At 34.6% G+C, this 18,149-nt stretch overlaps 1 protein-coding gene across 2 annotated transcripts in view; it reads right to left on the bottom strand.

Moving 5' to 3' along the window:
• LOC148951086 (uncharacterized) overlaps positions 1-18,149 on the bottom strand; it is a 205,307-nt gene that overhangs the window by 62,179 nt on the left and 124,979 nt on the right. For both annotated transcript variants that reach the window (XM_089090134.1, XM_089090135.1), the window contains exon 8: positions 15,820-15,974. In XM_089090134.1, coding sequence (XP_088946260.1) covers positions 15,820-15,974 — 155 coding nt within the window. The remainder of the gene's footprint in view (positions 1-15,819; positions 15,975-18,149) is intronic.

The raw sequence follows: 18,149 nt of genomic DNA, 5'->3' as shown, positions 1-18,149 counted from the left end.
CAATTGCACATGGAATTACACAAGAATATACAGTGAAGTTTGACGTGCACATTGCAAAAAGCGACCAATCCTTTTATATTATATACCTATAAAGTGAACAAACAGGTTTTGAAACTATAGTTGAGATTGTATAACGCAACCACACTGGTTTTTGAGGCAACACCCATGTTTTAGGGACAATCAAAGAGATCGGAGGTTATTCCATATACGATAACTTGATTGGTAATTGGATTCGAATAAAAGGAGTGATTTTCATTCGCCCTTGAGATTTGGTATATAGCGGACATGCGTTATGATTAAACTTTAATAAAGTTCTAAGACACCATGGATAATTCATCTGATATTATTGACTTGGAAGCTTTAGCTATAGCGATTTATAATGTGAGTTCAGTTTAGAAAATTTTCTTAGTTTATTTCTAAATAAAATCATTCTACATAGTCACTCCTCCAGTAAATTCAAATTCAAGGTATACCCCCCCCCCAACAATACAAACTCCACTATATGTTGTTTATACTCGATAGAAAGCGTAAAATACACTCTCCTTTACCATGTAAACCCCATCCTGGCTCCCCCCTGTCTACGACTTTAATTCATTCATTAGAAATAATTCTTTCACTCAAAAATGTCATTTTCCCATCATACATTTAAAATAATCAAAATAGAATGTGCTCTCTTTGCGGTCAAGATAAAACCGTGTGTGATTAAGACTTTAATCTTCTTACAAGAGGGGTGATTTCGTAAACAATCTTCGCACGCGCATTATATAAATTATGAAAACAAAGGACGGTGGATAGGAACGGAAATGATTAAGGATACATGCTTTGCGTAATTCTATACGGTTTGAAAAAGGGATGAATTATTTGCAAAATTAAAAGAGATATTTTTAGGACATGGAAATGTTAGATGCAAAGAGTCCTATAGAGTGTTTATTATTCCTTTTTCTATAGCTTTCTTTCGATAAAGTGTCTTTTATATTCTCAAGTGGGGAGAGGGTGAAAACTTATTAGGCTAGAAAGCAAAATTGTTAATTTAGGGGGAGGGCTGGCAAAATTAGATCTATGTCTCTTGTTCTCTAAACGAAATATATCCTTTATTAACAGAACTGAAAAAGATTGCTTTTGCAGACAATTACACCTAATGAGAGAAGTGTTCTATTTTCAAATCTCTCTGATGAAAGCAAATAATGTTTCAGTTAAATCTTCAAAGTTTTACCTTAATGGAAAGGAACGGATGGGGCATTATAATTGCTCTTATTTTTGAATTCATGGATTATATAGATGATTAAGAGGCGTTTATAAAAATCTTTCACTAATTTCCTTTCTTCTCTAATATTATTATCATATACTAATTTTTTTAAGGAGGATTTCGACAAATGCTCTCCCCCTAAAAAGGAATGTAGATAGGAACGGAAATGATTAAGGCTACATGATTTGAGTAATTCTAGACGGTTTGAAAAAGGGATGAATTATTTGAAAAATTAAAAGAGATATTTTTAGGACTTGGAAATTATGTAAATGTTAGATGCAAAGAGTCCTTTAGAGTGTTTATTATTCCTTTTTCTATAGCTTTCTTTCGATAAAGTGTCTTTTATATTCTCAAGGGGGAGGGGTGAAAACTTATTTGGCTAGAAAGCAAAATCTTTAATTTAGGGGGAGGACTGGTAAAATTAGATCTATATCTCTTGTTCTCCAAAGGAAGTACATCCTTTATTAGCAAAACTGAAAAAGATTGCTTTTGCAGACAATTATACCAAATGGGAGGAGTGTTCTAGTTTCAATTGTCTTTGATGAAAGCAACTAATGTTTTATTTATATCTTTAAAGTTTTACTTTCATGGAAAGGAAGGGAAGGGGCATTTTAAACGCTCTTATTTTTGAATTCATGGATTATATAGATGATTAAGAGGCTTTTATAAAAATCTTTCACTAATTTCCTTTCTTCTCTAATATTATTATCATATACTAAATTTTTTTAAGGAGGATTCCGACAAATGCTCCCCCTCCCCTAAAAAGGATGGTAGATAGGAACGAAAATGATTAAGGCTATATGTTTTGAGTAATTCTTGACGGTTTGAAAAAGGGATGAATTTTTTGCAAAATTAAAAGAGATATTTTTAGGACATGTAAATGTTAGATGAAAAGAGTCCTTTAGAGGGTTTATTATTCCTTTTTCTATAGCTTTCTTTTGATAAATTGTCCTTTATATTCTCAAGAGAGGGGGGGGGTGAAAACTTATTAGGATAGAACGCAAAATCTTTAATTTAGGGGGAGGGCTGGCAAAATTGGATCTATGTCTCTTGTTCTCTAAAGAAAATACATCCCTTATTAACAAAACTGAACAAGATTGCTTTTGCAGACAATTACACCAAATGAGAAGAGTGTTCTATTTTCAAATGTCTTTGATGAAAGCAAATAATGTTTCAGTTAAATCTTTAAAGTTTTACCTTCATAGAAAGGAAGGGATGGGGCATTTTAAATGCTTTTATTTTTGAATTCATGGATTTTATAGATGATTAAGAGGCTTTTATAAAAATCTTTCACTAATTTCCTTTCTTCTCGAATATTATTATCATATACTAAATTTTTTTCAGGAGGATTCCGACAAATGCTCCCCCCCCCCTAAAAAGGATGGTAGATAGGAACGGAAATGATTAAGGCTACATGATTTGAGTAATTCTAGACGGTTTGAAAAAGGGATGAATTATTTGCAAAATTAAAAGAGATATTTTTAGGACATGTAAATGTTAGATGCAAAGAGTCCTTTAGAGTGTTTATTATTCCTTTTTATATAGCTTTCTTTCGATAAAGTGTCCTTTATATTCTCAAGGGGGGGGGGGTGAAAACTTATTAGGCTAGAAAGCAAAATCTTTAATTTAGGGGGAGCGCTGGTAAAATTAGATCCATGTCTCTTGTTCTCTAAACAAAATACATCCTTTATTAACAGAACTGAAAAAGATTGCTTTTGCAGACAATTACACCTATTGAGAGGAGTGTTCTATTTTCAAATCTCTTTGATGAAAGCAAATAATGTTTCAGTTAAATTTTCAAAGTTTTAACTTCATGGAAAGGAAGGAATGGGGTATTTTAAATGCTCCTATTTTCAAATTCATGGATTTTATAGATGATTAAGAGGCTTTTATAAAAATCTTTCACTAATTTCCTTTCTTCTCTAATATTATTATCATATACTAAATTTTTTAAGGAGGATTCTGACAAATGCTCTCCCCCTGAAAAGGATGGTAGATAGGAACGGAAATGATTAAGGCTACATGTTTTGCTTAATTCTAGACGGTTTGAAAAAGGGATGAATTATTTACAAAAATTAAAAGAGATATTTTTAGGACATGTAAATGTTAGATGCAAAGAGTCCTTTCGAGTGTTAATTATTCCTTTTTCTATAGCTTTCTTTCGATAAAGTGTCTTTTATATTCTCAAGGGGGGGGGGGGTGAAAACTTATTAGGCTAGAAAGCAAAATCTTTAATTTAGGGGGAGGGTGGGAAAAATTAGATCTATGTCTCTTGTTCTCTAAACGAAATACATCCTTTATTAACAGAACTGAAAAAGATTGCTTTTGCAGACAATTACACCTAATGAGAGGAGTGATCTATTTTCAAATCTCTTTGATGAAATCAAATAATGTTTCAGTTAAATCTTCAAAGTTTTACCTTCATGGAAAGGAAGGGATAAAAATCTTTCACTAATTTCCTTTCTTCTCTAATATTATTATCATATACTAAAATTTTTAAGGAGGATTCTGACAAATGCTCTCCCCCTGAAAAGGTTAGTAGATAGGAACGGAAATGATTAAGGCTACATGATTTGCTTAATTCTAGACGGTTTGAAAAAGGGATGAATTATTTGCAAAATTAAAAGAGATATTTTTAGGACATGTAAATGTTAGATGCAAAGAGTCCTTTAGAGTGTTTATTATTTCTTTTTCTATAGCTTTCTTTCGATAAAGTGTCTTTTATATTCTCAAGGGGGGAGGGGGTGAAAAATTATTAGGCTAGAAAGCAAAATCTTTAATTTAGGGGGAGGGATGGCAAAATTAGATCTATGTCTCTTGTTCTCTAAACGAAATACATCCTTTATTAACAGAACTGAAAAAGATTGCTTTTGCAGACAATTACACCTAATGAGAGGAGTGATCTATTTTCAAATGTATTTGATGACAGAAAATAATGTTTTATTTATATCTTCAATATTTTACCTACATTGAAAGGAAGGGGTAGGTTACTTTAAATGCTCCTATTTTAAAATTTATGGATTTTAAAGATGATTAAGATTCTTTCATAAAAATCTTTCACTAATTTTGTTTCATCTATAATTTTATTATCATTTAATAAATTTTTAAAGGAAGATTCTGACAAATGCTCTCCCCCTGGAAAGGATGGTAGATAGGAACGGAAATGATTAAGGCTACATGATTTGCTAAATTCTAGACGGTTTGAAAAAGGGATGAATTATTTGCAAAATTAAAAGAGATATTTTTAGGATATGTAAATGTTAGATGCAAAGATTCCTATAGAGTGTTTATTATCTCTTTTTCTATAGCTTTCTTTCGATAAAGTGTCTTTTATATTCTCAAGAGGGGGGAGGGGGTGAAAAAGTATTAGGCTAGAAAGCAAAATCTTTAATTTAGGGGGAGGGATGGTAAAATTAGATCTATGTCTCTGGTTCTCTAAACGAAATACATCCTTTATTAGCAGAACTGAAAAAGATTGCTTTTGCACACAATTACACCAAATGAGAGGAGTGTTCTATTTTCAAATGTCTTTGATGAAAGCAAATAATGTTTCAGTTAAATCTTCAAAGTTTTACTTTCATGGAAAGGAAGGGATAAAAATCTTTCACTAATTTCCATTCTTCTCTAATATTATTATCATATACTAAAATTTTTAAGGAGGATTCTGACAAATGCTCTCCCCCTGAAAAGGATGGTAGATAGGAACGGAAATGATTAAGGCTACATGCTTTGCTTAATTCTAGACGGTTTGAAAAAGGGATGAATTATTGGCAAAATTAAAAGAGATATTTTTAGGACATGTATATGTTAGATGCAAAGAGTCCTTTAGAGTGTTTATTATTCCTTTTTCTATAGCTTTCTTTCGATAAAGTGTATTTTATATTCTCAAGGGGGGGGGGTGAAAACTTATTTGGCTAGAAAGTAAAATCTTTAATTTAGGGGGAGGGCTGGCAAAATTAGATCTGTGTCTCTTGTTCTCTAAACGAAATACATCCTTTATTAATAGAACTGAAAAAGATTGCTTTTGCGGACAATTAAACCTAATGAGGGGAGTGTTCTATTTTCAAATGTCTTTGATGAAAGCAAATAATGTTTCAGTTAAATCTTCAAAGTTTTACCTTCATGGAAAGGAAGGGATGGGGCACTTTAAATGCTCTTATTTTCGAATTCATGGATTGTATAGATGATTAAGAGGCTTTTATAAAAAATCATTCACTAATTTCCTTTCTTCTCTAATATTATTATCATTTACTAAATTGTCTTTTCTTTTTTAAGGAGGATTCCGACAAATGCTCTCCCCCTGAAAAGAGAACAAGAGGGAACGATGCCACACCGATGCAAGCTGCAAGGCCTTCCATCATAAGATATGCCGGTCCCTTTACACATGCTCCGGGCCAGCCATTGACCACTCAACTTTTGATGCCCGGAGCCTCTCACGCCAGTGCCAGCTCTGTGCTACCTGCGAAAAACTCTATGCAAACTGGCAGAAAATTGAAAAGAGAGTGGGCGGCTTCTCATAATGCCTCAGCCCCGTCTACTCAAGCTCAGGAGGTTGCCCCCCTTCATGCTTTGCCAGGGCCTTCAGGCACACAATTGCAGCCAGAATTTGGAAATGTAAGCATTTTTACCTCTACTTTCTACCTGGTTATAGAAATATCTTCCTATTTCTTCCACCTTTTTTTTAGCCTTTTCTTTTCACCATTTTTCAACATGGTAAAAGTGTGTCAGAGACATTAAAATATTATTTTCGCTATACTATTAATCCCCCACCCCAACCATTGTTTTAAATTTCTCTGCTCCCCCCCCCCTCAGAGATACCTAAATATAATGTAATTTTTTTGGCTTGTCAAAGAAACCGCTCTTGTGTGTGTGTGTGTGTGCGTTTGTGTGTGTACGTGTGCGTGCGTGCGTGAGCGCTATTAACAAAATTTGTAATTTATTATGCACTTGTTTTATAAATAATGCTATAAGTAAAATTTGTAATTTATTATGCATTTGTTAGATAAATACGAGTCCAATTAAGAAAAAAAAAAAAAAAAAAATTGTTTGATAAATAATATGAATACAAATCCGATTCAGAAAAAAATAATGTGTTATAATTGTGATACAACTTTCATCAAAGAAAAAAAACTCAATTCATTCATTTTAGTTTCAGGAGGAAGCTACAAATACAACTGCCCTCCCTGGCCCAGGACTTCAGAATATCATGGGTAATTGTCCACTATCGCCGGAACAATTGGATGATATCAGTGAAGGTACGTCGTTTACTATTCCCCCGGATTTCCCGTTTACAATAAAAGAAATAAATAGTCTTATGGAAATTGTTGGATCTAATGTTTCCAGGTATATTTTTGACAATGACTTTATTATTTGTGAATTGGGTCCTGTGCAAATAGGTGTAGGACATGGAAATACTGTCGCATCCCCGGTACTACGTGAGTTACATTTGTTGGAATTTGCTCTAGGTCACTTGAAAACTTATAGAGTTGATTCTAATCCTCCCTAGAAAAATGTGATTGACGGGGGTGTCATTTTAACAGACCCTGTAAATTTTCTTCACACCTATATCGACCTATCCATTTTGTTCAATGTAGTTGAACACTATGGAAATTAGGTCTTTGAGGATGACTCCCCCCCCCACAACCTTCAGGGGAAGGGCTGTTAGTTACGCCCTGGGGCGTAACTAACAAAATATAAAATAACTAACAAAATAAGAGCATTTAAAATGCCCCATCCCTTCCTTTCCATGAAGGTAAAACTATGAAGATTTAACTGAAACCTTATTTGCTTTCATCAAAGACATTTGAAAATAGAACACTCTTCTCATTAGGTATAATTGTCTGCAAAAGCAATCTTTTTCAGTTCTGTTAATAAAGGATGCATTTCGTTTGGAGAACAAGAGACATAGATCTAATTTTGCCAGCCCTCCCCCTGAATTAAAGATTTTGCTTTCTATCCGAATAAGTTTTCACCCCCTCCCCCCGTGAGACTATAAAAGACACTTTATCGAAAAAAAGCAATAGAAAAAAGGAATAATAAACTCTCTAAAGGACTCTTTGCATCTAACATTTCCATGTCCTAAAAATATCTCTTTTAATTTTGTAAATAATTCATCCCTTTTTCAAACCGTCTAGAATTACGCAAAGCATGTAGCCTTTTTGCGTCCTTTGTTTTCATAATTTAGATAATGCGCGTGCGAAGATTGTTTACGAAATTAACCCTCTTGTAAGAGGATTAAAGTCTTAATCACACACGGTTTTATGTAGACTGCAAAGAGAGCACATTCTATTTTGATGATTTTAAATGCATGACGGGAAAATGACATTTTTGAGTGAAAGAATTATTTCTAATGAATGAATTAAATTCATAAACAGGGGGGAGCGAGGATGGGGCTTACATGGTAAAAAAAGAGTGTATTTTACGCTTTCTATCGAGTATAAACATCATATAGTGGAGCTTGTATTCTGGGGGGGTTATACCTTGAATTTGAGTTAACTGGAGGAATGACTATGTAAAATGATTTTATTTGGAAATAAACTAAGAAAATTTACTAAACTGAACTCACATTATAAATCGCTGTAGCCAAAGCTTCCAAGTCAATAATATCAGATGAATTATCCATGGTGTCTTAGAACCTTATGAAAGTTTAATCATAACGCATGTCCGTTGTATACAAAATCTCAAGGGCGAATGAAAATCACTCCTTTTATTCGAATCCAATTAAAAATCAAGTCATCGTATATGGAATAACCTCCGCTCTCTCTGATTGGCCCTAAGAAATGGGTGTTGCCTCAAAAACCAGTGTGGTTGCGCTATACAATCTCAACTATAGTTTCAAAACCTGTTTGTTCACTTTATAGGTATATAATATAAAAGGATTGGTCGCTTTTCGCAATGTGCACGTCAAACTGTACTGTATATTCTTGTGTAATTCCATGTGCAATTGAAACCTTATACACTGACATGATGAGTGAAGTTGATAAAGACGTGTTTTTTTATCACTTTGTTTGGAAAGGTACCAAGGGAACATAGGTTTGAGAGGATACTCACTCTCTTTGAAAAGGTGTATACGTCCCAGAAAAGAGCATGGGAATTCCTATAGCTTTATGCAAAGTATAAGGCCATGTGAGGGGGTACTCACTCTCTTTGAAAAGGTGTATAGCCACACAAACACCTTGGTAATTCCTATAGCTTGATGCAAATCCATTAGATGCATTCTACTCATGATGATATCCGGAAAGCAAAGTATATTTATGACATGTTCTACACTTATATGTAGATTCATATCTTCTTATATCTCACCATATCAAAATCCAGTTCCACTGCTTGCACTAATAACATTTATTATCTCTGACAATATCATCAGGGTCATCAACCTCCAATATTGTAAATGCTCCACGCATTTTCTCTACTAATATCGTCTCAAATAAACTATTGTCTCTGAATTTAATTCTCTTACTAATATGAATTGCAATGAAAATCACTCCTTTTATTCGAATCCAATTACTAATCAAGTTATCATATATGGAATAACCTCCGCTCTCTCTGATTGGCCCTAAAAAATGGGTGTTGCCTCAAAAACCAGTCTGGATGCGTTATATAATCTCAACTATTGTTTCAAAACGTGTTTGGTCACTTTCTTTGGAAAGGTACCAAGGAACATAGGTGTGAGAGGATACTCACTCTCTTTGAAAAGGTGTATACGTCCCAGCATGGGAATTCCTATAGCTTTATGCAAAGTATAAGGCCATGTGAGGGGGTACTCATTCTCTTTGAAAAGGTGTATAGCTTCACGCAAATACCATGGTAATTCCTATAGCTTTATGCAAATCCATTAGATGCATTCAACTATCATGATAGGTTAGATATGGTCGTATAAATTAAATAAAATCAATAAGTTCTTGCATTTGAACCTTTGAGTATTGAGAATATTAGAAAGGTCATAGAATTCTATATGAAATCTCAAAGAAACGTTTTAAACGTTTTATAACTTCTATTCGTTTTGAAATAACTCCAGGATATCTGGCTCCACCTCCAAAAATCTGAAACTGAGACATTTCGGTGAAGAACTAAATATCTAAAGATGAGATATGTCTATTTCTGCTCAAAATGGATAACAAATACTATATGGAACTATTTATTATAACTAACACTCACCCCCTCTTTGCAATTCAAAGGATTTACTCTCACTAATTTGACCAAAAAATATCTCTTTTTCAACGAAACCTTTGGTTAAGCCGCTATCGTAATTCACGTGAACTAATAAGCAGGATGTACTTGACGGGTGTCATTAATTATCAGCTATTTAAATCTTAGCGGTTTAGCGTCATAAGGGGGTCAGTATATAAAGAGTTGACAGAGGTTGGCTGTCACTTTTAGGTAGGATACAGAAAGAATAAATTTATCAAAAACAGAATTATTTCCAATGAAAAAATTAAAGTCGTAAACATGGAGGAGGGGTGTGGGTTTACATGGTAAAAAAAGCCTATTTTACACTTTCTATCGATTATGAACATAACATAAGGGTGATTTGTATTGAGGGGGGGGGTACCCTGAATTTGAATTTACTGTAGGGGGACTATGTAAAATTATTTTATTTGGAAATAAACTAAGAAAATTTACTAAACAGAAGTCATATTATTAATCATTGTAGCCAAAGTTTCCAAGTCATCAATATTTAATGCCTTATCCATGGTGTCTTAAAACTGTGTGATAGTTTAACCTCATGTCTGTTATATACAAAATCTCAAGGGCGAATTGTAATATAATGGGAAACCTTACGTAACTTCCCTGATTGGCTTAGAAAGAGACACGTGACCTCGTCCTGTTAGAGCATCAATAATTCACCGTCGATTATGTAATCATTTTCTTAGAAATCTAGTTCCCCTCTAGTGGATCAATACATTCTTCCCATTAGAATTCAATGCGCATGTGCAAACTTTGCCCCGGAGTCATTACACTTAGAAATAACAAATAAATTGACCTTGAAAATGGTGTCATTGACCCATTAGACTCGATCAATAATCCTTGAATAAATTATACCCTGTCGGCATTAGACTTGATTATAGATGGCAGCACGGTGTTCGTACCGGTGTAATACCTGGCTCCCTACTGTTGGTTCCAAAGAATCATCGTTTATAGTAATTAATTAAAAAAAACTTTTTCCACAAAATAAGTTTTTCAAAGAAAAGTAAAGAACTCCATTAAGCAAAAAATGAGCAAAAATAAAATCAAATAATCTATCAAGCGTGAAACTACCACAAATGAGCATCAATAAATAAATGAAACTCAAAACGAACTGAAATTACAATAAATAACCGAGTCAAACTCAAAACGAACAGAAATTAACATAACTTGGGCTTAAAACCCCTATGCCTTCCCAAGGCCAGAACATAATTTGTACTTCGCTGAAAAAATTATGAATGTCTTACTTTTACAACTTTAATAAATCAAATAATATTAACATTTTGATTACTAAATATCAGTGTATGTATATTAAACTGACAATGCACATTCATTTGTATTTTTATCAGTAAAGTGCAAATTATGTTCTGGCCTTGAGAAGGCATAATAATACTTTAAATCTTTTCTTTTTTTTAAGAATTTATAGCTTGGCCAACTATTTGTATGCTGGAGAAAAATTTTCAGAAATTTTTAACAACATATACCCTTTTAAAAATCTGGACACAAATAGTAGTGTTTAGTTTATTTTAATACCTCCTCTAGTTAAGCTGAAGTGTAAAACTTGATACCATTTGCAAAAAAAATCTATTTAATTTCTTTGATAGCTTGGATGCACTTACACTTTTTTGATTTTCTTAAATTTTAAGAGCAGAAGTAGCCCCAAAAGTTTGAACATAATACCCTCAGTTGTTCTTGGGATACTGCTGAGATGCCTTATTGGGAATTAGCATTAACACAGTGAATTTTGATTTAATCTTAAGGCAACATTTAGTTTTTAAACATAAAGGCAAATGGGAGGGAGGGGGATTAGTTTCCCTCCAATCACTTTCGACTATTAGAAAGGGCATCAACCCTCTATTTTCAATCGAATGAGCCCTTTTCAAAATTTCCACGACAACTCCTTCGATACAAACTGCCCTGGTCTAAACAATAACAACAACAAAATAATACTTTATATCTAATCGGTCTTTACTATAAAAATGTCAAGCCTTTAAATCACTTTTGACTATTAAAAAGGGTACTAGGCCTTTCGATTTCCAAGTCTCTATGAAAACGCTTTCTATAAACACCTTATATGCCCCCAGGGCATAAATTACATCCCTTAGTCTAATGGCTATTAGGGTGGTTGTAATCCTCTAAGACCTAATTTCCAGAACTGTCAACTACGTTAAACAAAATGGCTATCTCAAAATTTTGATTGGATGTGTCTGGGAAAATGGTGGGCGTGAGAGGGGCGTTAATCGCTCTCCAATCAGGTTTAACTATTAAAAAAGGCTTTAGTCCTTTCAATTTCCAATCAAAGGAGTCCTTTTAAAGTTTCTACAACATGAGTTTCATTAAAAACCTTATATGCCCCAGGTCAAAACTTACGACCCTTGCCCTGAGGGCTGGGAGGGGGGTTGTCATCCTCAAAGACCTTATTTCCAGAACTTTCTGCAACTTTGAACAAAATCATTATCTAAAAATTTTGATCGGATGTGTTTGGGAGAATGGTGGGCGTGAGAGTTGGGTTAGTTACCCTCCAATCACTTTCAACTATGAAAAAGGGCACTAGCCCTCACAATTTCCAATTGAATGAGCCCCATTTGAAGTTTTTACAACTCTATCTATAAAAAACTTATATGCCCCCAGGGCATAACTTACAACCTTTGCCCTGGGGGCTCTGGGGGTTTTGTCATCCTTAAATACATAATTTTCAGAACTTTCAACTGAGTTGAAAAAAACGGCCATCTCTAATCTGTGATTGAATGTTTTTGGGGAAATGATGGGTGTGATAGGGGGGGTTAATGACTTTCCATTCGCTTTTCACTATTAAAAAGGGCAGTTTAAATTTCCAATCAAATGAGCCCTTTTTGAAATTTCTACAACAACTTTCTATATAAACCTCATATGCTCCCAGGCCATAACTTACAAACCCTGCACTGAGGGCTCTGATGGGGTTATCATCCTAAAAGACCTAATTTCCAGAACTTTCTACTGCGTGGAACAAAATGGATATCTACAAATTTTGATTGGATATGTTTGGGGAAATAATGGTCGTAAGAGGGGGGTTAGTTGCCCTCAAATTACTTTCGAGGCTATTGAAAAGGGCACGAGCCCTTTGAATTTCCAATCGAATGAGCCCTTTTTCAAGTTTCTACGTCAAAGATTTCAATAAAAAATTATATGCCCCCAGGGCATAAGTTATAACCCTTGCCCTGAAGACTGTGGGGGGAGTGTTCTAATCAAAGTTATAATTTCCTGAACTTTAAACTGCGTGGAAAAATATTGCTATCTCAAAATATTGACTGAATATGTTTGGAGAAACGGTGGGCGTGGAAGGGGGGTTAGTTGCCTTCCAGTCACTTTCGACTATTAAAAAAGGCAATAGCCATTTCAGTTTCCAACCGAATAAACTCATTTTGAAATTTCTACGACTACACTTTCTAGGAAAACCTTATATGCCCCAAGGGCATAGCTTACACCCCGTGCCCGGCGGGCCGGGGGGGGGGGGGGTGTCATACTAAAAGACCTAAATTCCAGAACTTTAAACTACGTTGAACAAAATGGCTATCTTATAATTTTGATTGGATATGTTTGGGGAAAAAGTGGTTGTGAGAGGGGGGTTATTTGCCCTCCATTCAATTTCGACTATTAGAAAAGGCACTAGCCCTTTCAATTTCCAATCGAATAAGGCTTTTTCGAAGTTTCTACGACAGCTCTTTCTATAAAAACCTTATATGCCACCAGGGCATAACTTACAACCCTTGCCCTGAGGGCCCTGGGGGGAGTGTCATCCTCAAAAACATAATCTCTATATGGAAATCAACTACGCTGAACAAAATGTTTATCTCAAAATTTTTATTGGATGTGTTTTGGGAAATGGTGGGCGTGGAAGGGGTGTTAGTTGCCTTCCATTCACTTTCGAGTATTAAAAAGGGCACAAGCCACTCTGATTTCCAATTGAATGAGCCCTTTTCGAAGTTTCTACGACAAACTCTTCGATACGAAGTGCCCTGGTCTAAAGGAAAAAAATAATAAATATTACATTGTGCCAACATCGTTCTTATATGCCCCCAGGGAATAACTTAAAACCCTTGCCCTGAGGGTTGTGGGGGAGTGACCTCCTCAAAACATATTTTCTATCTGGAAATCATCTAAGCTGGACGAAATGACTGTCTCAAAATTTTGATTGGATGTGTTTCGGGAAATGGTGGGCGTGGAGGGCGTGTTAGTTGCCATCCAATCACTTTCGACTATTAAAAAGGGCACAAGCCACTCCAATTTCCAATTGAATTGAAACAACTTCTTCGATACGAAGTGCCCTGGTCTAAAGAGAAGAAAAAATAATAAATAATACATTGTGCCAACATCGTTCTTATATACCCCCAAGGCATAACTTAAAACCCTTGCTCTGAGGGTTGTGGGGGAGTGACCTCCTCAAAAATGTATTTTCTATCTGGGAATCAACTACTCTGAACCAAAAGGCCATCTCAAAATTTTGATTGGATGTGTTTGGGGCAATGATGGGCGTGGGGGGGGGGGCTAGTTGCCCTCCAATTACTTTCGACTATTAAAAAGGGCACTAGCCACTCCAATTTCCAATCGAATGAATCCTTTTCGAAGTTTCTACGACAACTCCTTCAATACGAAGTGCCCTGGTCTTAGACCACGAAAAAATAAAATAATAATAATACATTGTGGCCACATCGTTCTTTACTTAGGCAGCGCTATTGCGCTGCCTATGCTGCAACTGTAAATTTTCGTTTTTTGGGCCTTCCAACAGACATTACATTATATAAAGAACTGTTGTGTTGGAAACTCAACAATCTTATATATGCTATGCATTAAATCATATAAGAAAATACTTATATAATGCCTTGTATGATGTCACAAGAAATACTTATATGATGTAATAACATAGTACAAGATGTCTTTTGCAAAAAAACAAAATTAAGGCTTTTAACGATTTTTCTCAGATTTCTGACCTATCTGGATCGTTTTTCTTTATGCGAGAATATCTCAAGATACCAATTTTCCATAAAAATTATGAAGCCGTTACTCCCATCTTACTGCGGAGACAATAGATTATTTTAGGTAATCACACTCTGTCATGAAAAGCAAACCTATTGAATGACTTCTTTTTGCCGAAGCTCTGTTCAGCAAAGGTTGTATTTTGTTTTAAAGAGTTTGCTTTGAGGAGTCAGTAGCACTCCTCACATTTAGGGTACCCTTGGGCATGCATCAAAAAGAACAGCATCAAAAAAAAGTTTTTTTTTGAATTGAAGTGAAGAGCGACATGAAAACTTAGAACAAACATAAATTTTTCTATATATGAGGTGGCTTCCCCTTTCTCACCCTCGCTTTTTACATTAAAGTTGGACTGTTTATTTAATACTTTAAGAACGACTACTCAGGGGAAATGACCGTTGGATTTGAATGAGGAGTATTTTTAAAAGGGGGAGGGATAAAGATCTTCTTGGGCCATCGCTGTTGCATAGGACGTCGAATCAACGTTTCAGTTGCTGGGTCTTTATTACAGGGACAAGAAGCAACTTTGTCACCCAACCTTGCTGCATCGGGGATCGATCCCTGGGAACCTTATTTCCAAGCAGAGCATCAATCCACCGTCTACATAACTGTTATTTTTAATGCAACATAAAAATTTAGCTTGAAGAGTGGAGGGTTGGGGAAGGAATGGCCTCTTCAAATGTGGAATTTTTTCTTTTCGTTTAAACTTTTATTGTTGCTCTTTACTTTCATTTGAAAAAAAATAGTTTTTTCCTGTTTAATGTATAATGGAGATCGTCGTAGTAATATTATTACAGGAAACACCAATAAAGCAACTAGTAAGTTTAGGAACATCACTGACACTTTCTCCCTCTTTCGATTATACACCTCTTTCATTGTCTTGATATATAAATAAATTTTAAATTGACTGATGATTTTTATCGAAAGTGCCACCTATTTTTGGGGCAAATTAACAATTTTATGTACCAAGGGCTGACAAAAAAAACGCATTACTTTGATGTATACATTATAATCTAATTTCGTGCTTTAGTTTCGGACTTTATCGAAAAAAAGCCATTCTTAATTTTCAATTCATTACCATTAGCTGTTGGATCATGGCCCTCCCAAATTTGAGTCCTTCCCACCTCAGTCACCATTATTTATGTTCAAGTTTAATTAAAGCGAGAAAAAAGAAAATGTCAATCATTCCTGAAAAGAGCACTTAGTGTTTAAAACGAATATAAGGGTAATAAATTTCCAGTTTTCAATATAAGAAGGAATGAATTATATTGATATTATGAACATTAAGCCAGATCAAATAGATCTACTTGAGACAAAATATACTTTCGTTCTCATAAATAAAATAAATAAAATAATAAAATAAAATAAAAGAGGACTACCTCATAAGTTACAAGTCCCCTTAAAAATAGCACCGATTTGCGAGTTCCCTCTTCTTCTGCTATTGTCATTATATTTTGTCCACTCTCTGGATCTACAATATCAGAAACATGATCATATCCTTCCATAAACAGTTTGGTTAAACTATCAATTTCTCCTGCAAGAGAAAGGAGGTCAAATAAGTGGGCAAAGTGTGGGCAAGTATTTGATTATTACTCATGATTTGTCGATTATTTCTAAAAATATAAAACCTAAGGGCGAGGGCCAAAAGCGAGCAATAAAGAATAAACACGATTACAGTAAGCAAGTATATTAGACATCTCAACAATTTCAACTTGTAGTTTAAATTTAAGGTGACCTTCGATGAAAAGCCCGAATTGACAAATATATTTTAAATGATGTTGCGTAGGCGACATAAAGAGTGAGCTGTTTCCCATGTAGCGCTATGTTTATCCCCGACTTTATCATATAAACAGGTAAAAGAAAGCTGAAAAAGGACTCACTCTGTCGCGGGTTCATTGATTAATTTACTTTTTGAGTAAGAAATCGATTGGAGGCCATCGAGGCAGCTTCTCTGCGCCATTCATTTCCCCAAGACCTTATATAACATTGAATTTAATATCAAAATAGCCATTTTCCTGAGAATGGTAAAAAATCTAAAAAGTATACCTCTAGAGGAAAGACGATGCTCGCAGCCGCAGGAGCAAGGGCCCATGTAAGAGAAAGATGATGGGCTTGGCAGGCAAGGTGAAAGTCAGTTTTTGACAATTGCTCATAGCTGGTTTTTCTGTTAAAAGCTTAAGACAAGAGCCCAGAGAGTGCGTAGTTAGCATGCATGAGTAGGTACAGGTGTGATGAGTAAGTTTGTTATATTTTTGCACAAGTTCTAAAATTATAACAGATGTTTTTTCCTAGGAAGTGTTGAAGAGCACCAGCCAAGAAGAAGAAAGTAGTACAAATGAAAACACAAAATTTTAAATACTTCGTAGTCCTACTCAGACACGTACTTGAAACATTGTTAGAATACTAAACACAATAAAATAAAAGAATTCTGAGCATTTTAAGGTTTATAACCTCCAATCTCCACGCACAAAATCTCAAAAATGGGAAATTTAATCAAGCTGATTAGAGTGCTATTGCTCTTTCATACGTTTTTCCTTGGCTTTGATGCTTGTGATCCCACTTAAAGATTAATATTGTGCCACACGTTAGAGTTATGATGTTCCAGTCTGCATGGATTGCTATATTATAATGTATGTCGTATATCGGGCATAATATTGTTTGGATTAATATGATATCATGTGTTATGGCCTTATGGCAATTAAAATTTAGCCAGAATGACATCGTGCCTCCTTTTAATCCAGCTGAAAGGATCAGGCCTCAGTCCTGTACCAGCACTGATCCTCCAAACTTAGATTTTACGAATTTTTTTTTCATAGTTTCTTTTTATTATCCGATAATTAAATCCATATTGTTGTCATGTTAACGATTTTATGCAGTTAAGCTGAAAAAGAATTTAGAAACTTAATAAACCGAGTTTCTCTGCTGAAAATAAAATATGAATTTTGTTGTTATTGACCCTAGTTTATAAAGATATCTTGTGCATAAGGTTACCAAATACTATTGCAATTAGTTTTTTGTCACTTGTAAGACCACACGGTCCAAAAAGATTTGTACCATTTTACCTTACATTGTAAGTTTCTTATATTATTTTTATATTATCATTTTATTGATTCATTATTGTATTTTTAGTACTTTCCCATCATATTGACATTTATAAGGAGACCAGTCACGAAAAACCCGTTTTTGACGGGTTAATTCAAGAGACGGCTATAGAGTAATACAATTCATAGCGTGGTTTTCATAGCGTATACGATATTTAAACTGTTGTATTTTGGGGTTTAGGGGGGGGAAGGTATCTAGGTTAGGTTACGTATTTAATATATGCAATGCTGCAAGGACAATCTTTGGCAATATGTCGTCCCTCATACACAGATCGTATCCCAGCTATCTTATCAGTTCAGTTTTAGTTCTCATTCAGTGAACATCTAAAAAGCGGATTATATATATGACTGAAATTGTGAAATACATGATCCAACATTCAATTAGTTTTACTTGTGAAATATATATCCTGCAGAATTTGTCGAGAAGTTTATTATCTTTTGATTTTGCTGAGAAGTTCACTCGGAATTGTTGTTAGCCGTGGCATTATTAACGACGGCTTAGCTAATTGCACGCTTTGAGTCAGCGTGGATTAAATAATTGACTCTTAAACATAAACGTCTTTCTATTTTAAGTAGCGAGTAATTACCATCAAGATGACGGAATCAAC

Source organism: Artemia sp. Qi Xiang Cuo, chromosome 6 (assembly GCF_049724085.1).
Source record: "Artemia sp. Qi Xiang Cuo chromosome 6, ASM4972408v1, whole genome shotgun sequence".
Lineage (NCBI taxonomy): Eukaryota > Metazoa > Arthropoda > Branchiopoda > Anostraca > Artemiidae > Artemia > Artemia sp. Qi Xiang Cuo.
The sequence above is the reverse complement of the archived record's forward strand: the minus strand, read 5'-3'. Positions and strand labels throughout refer to the sequence as shown.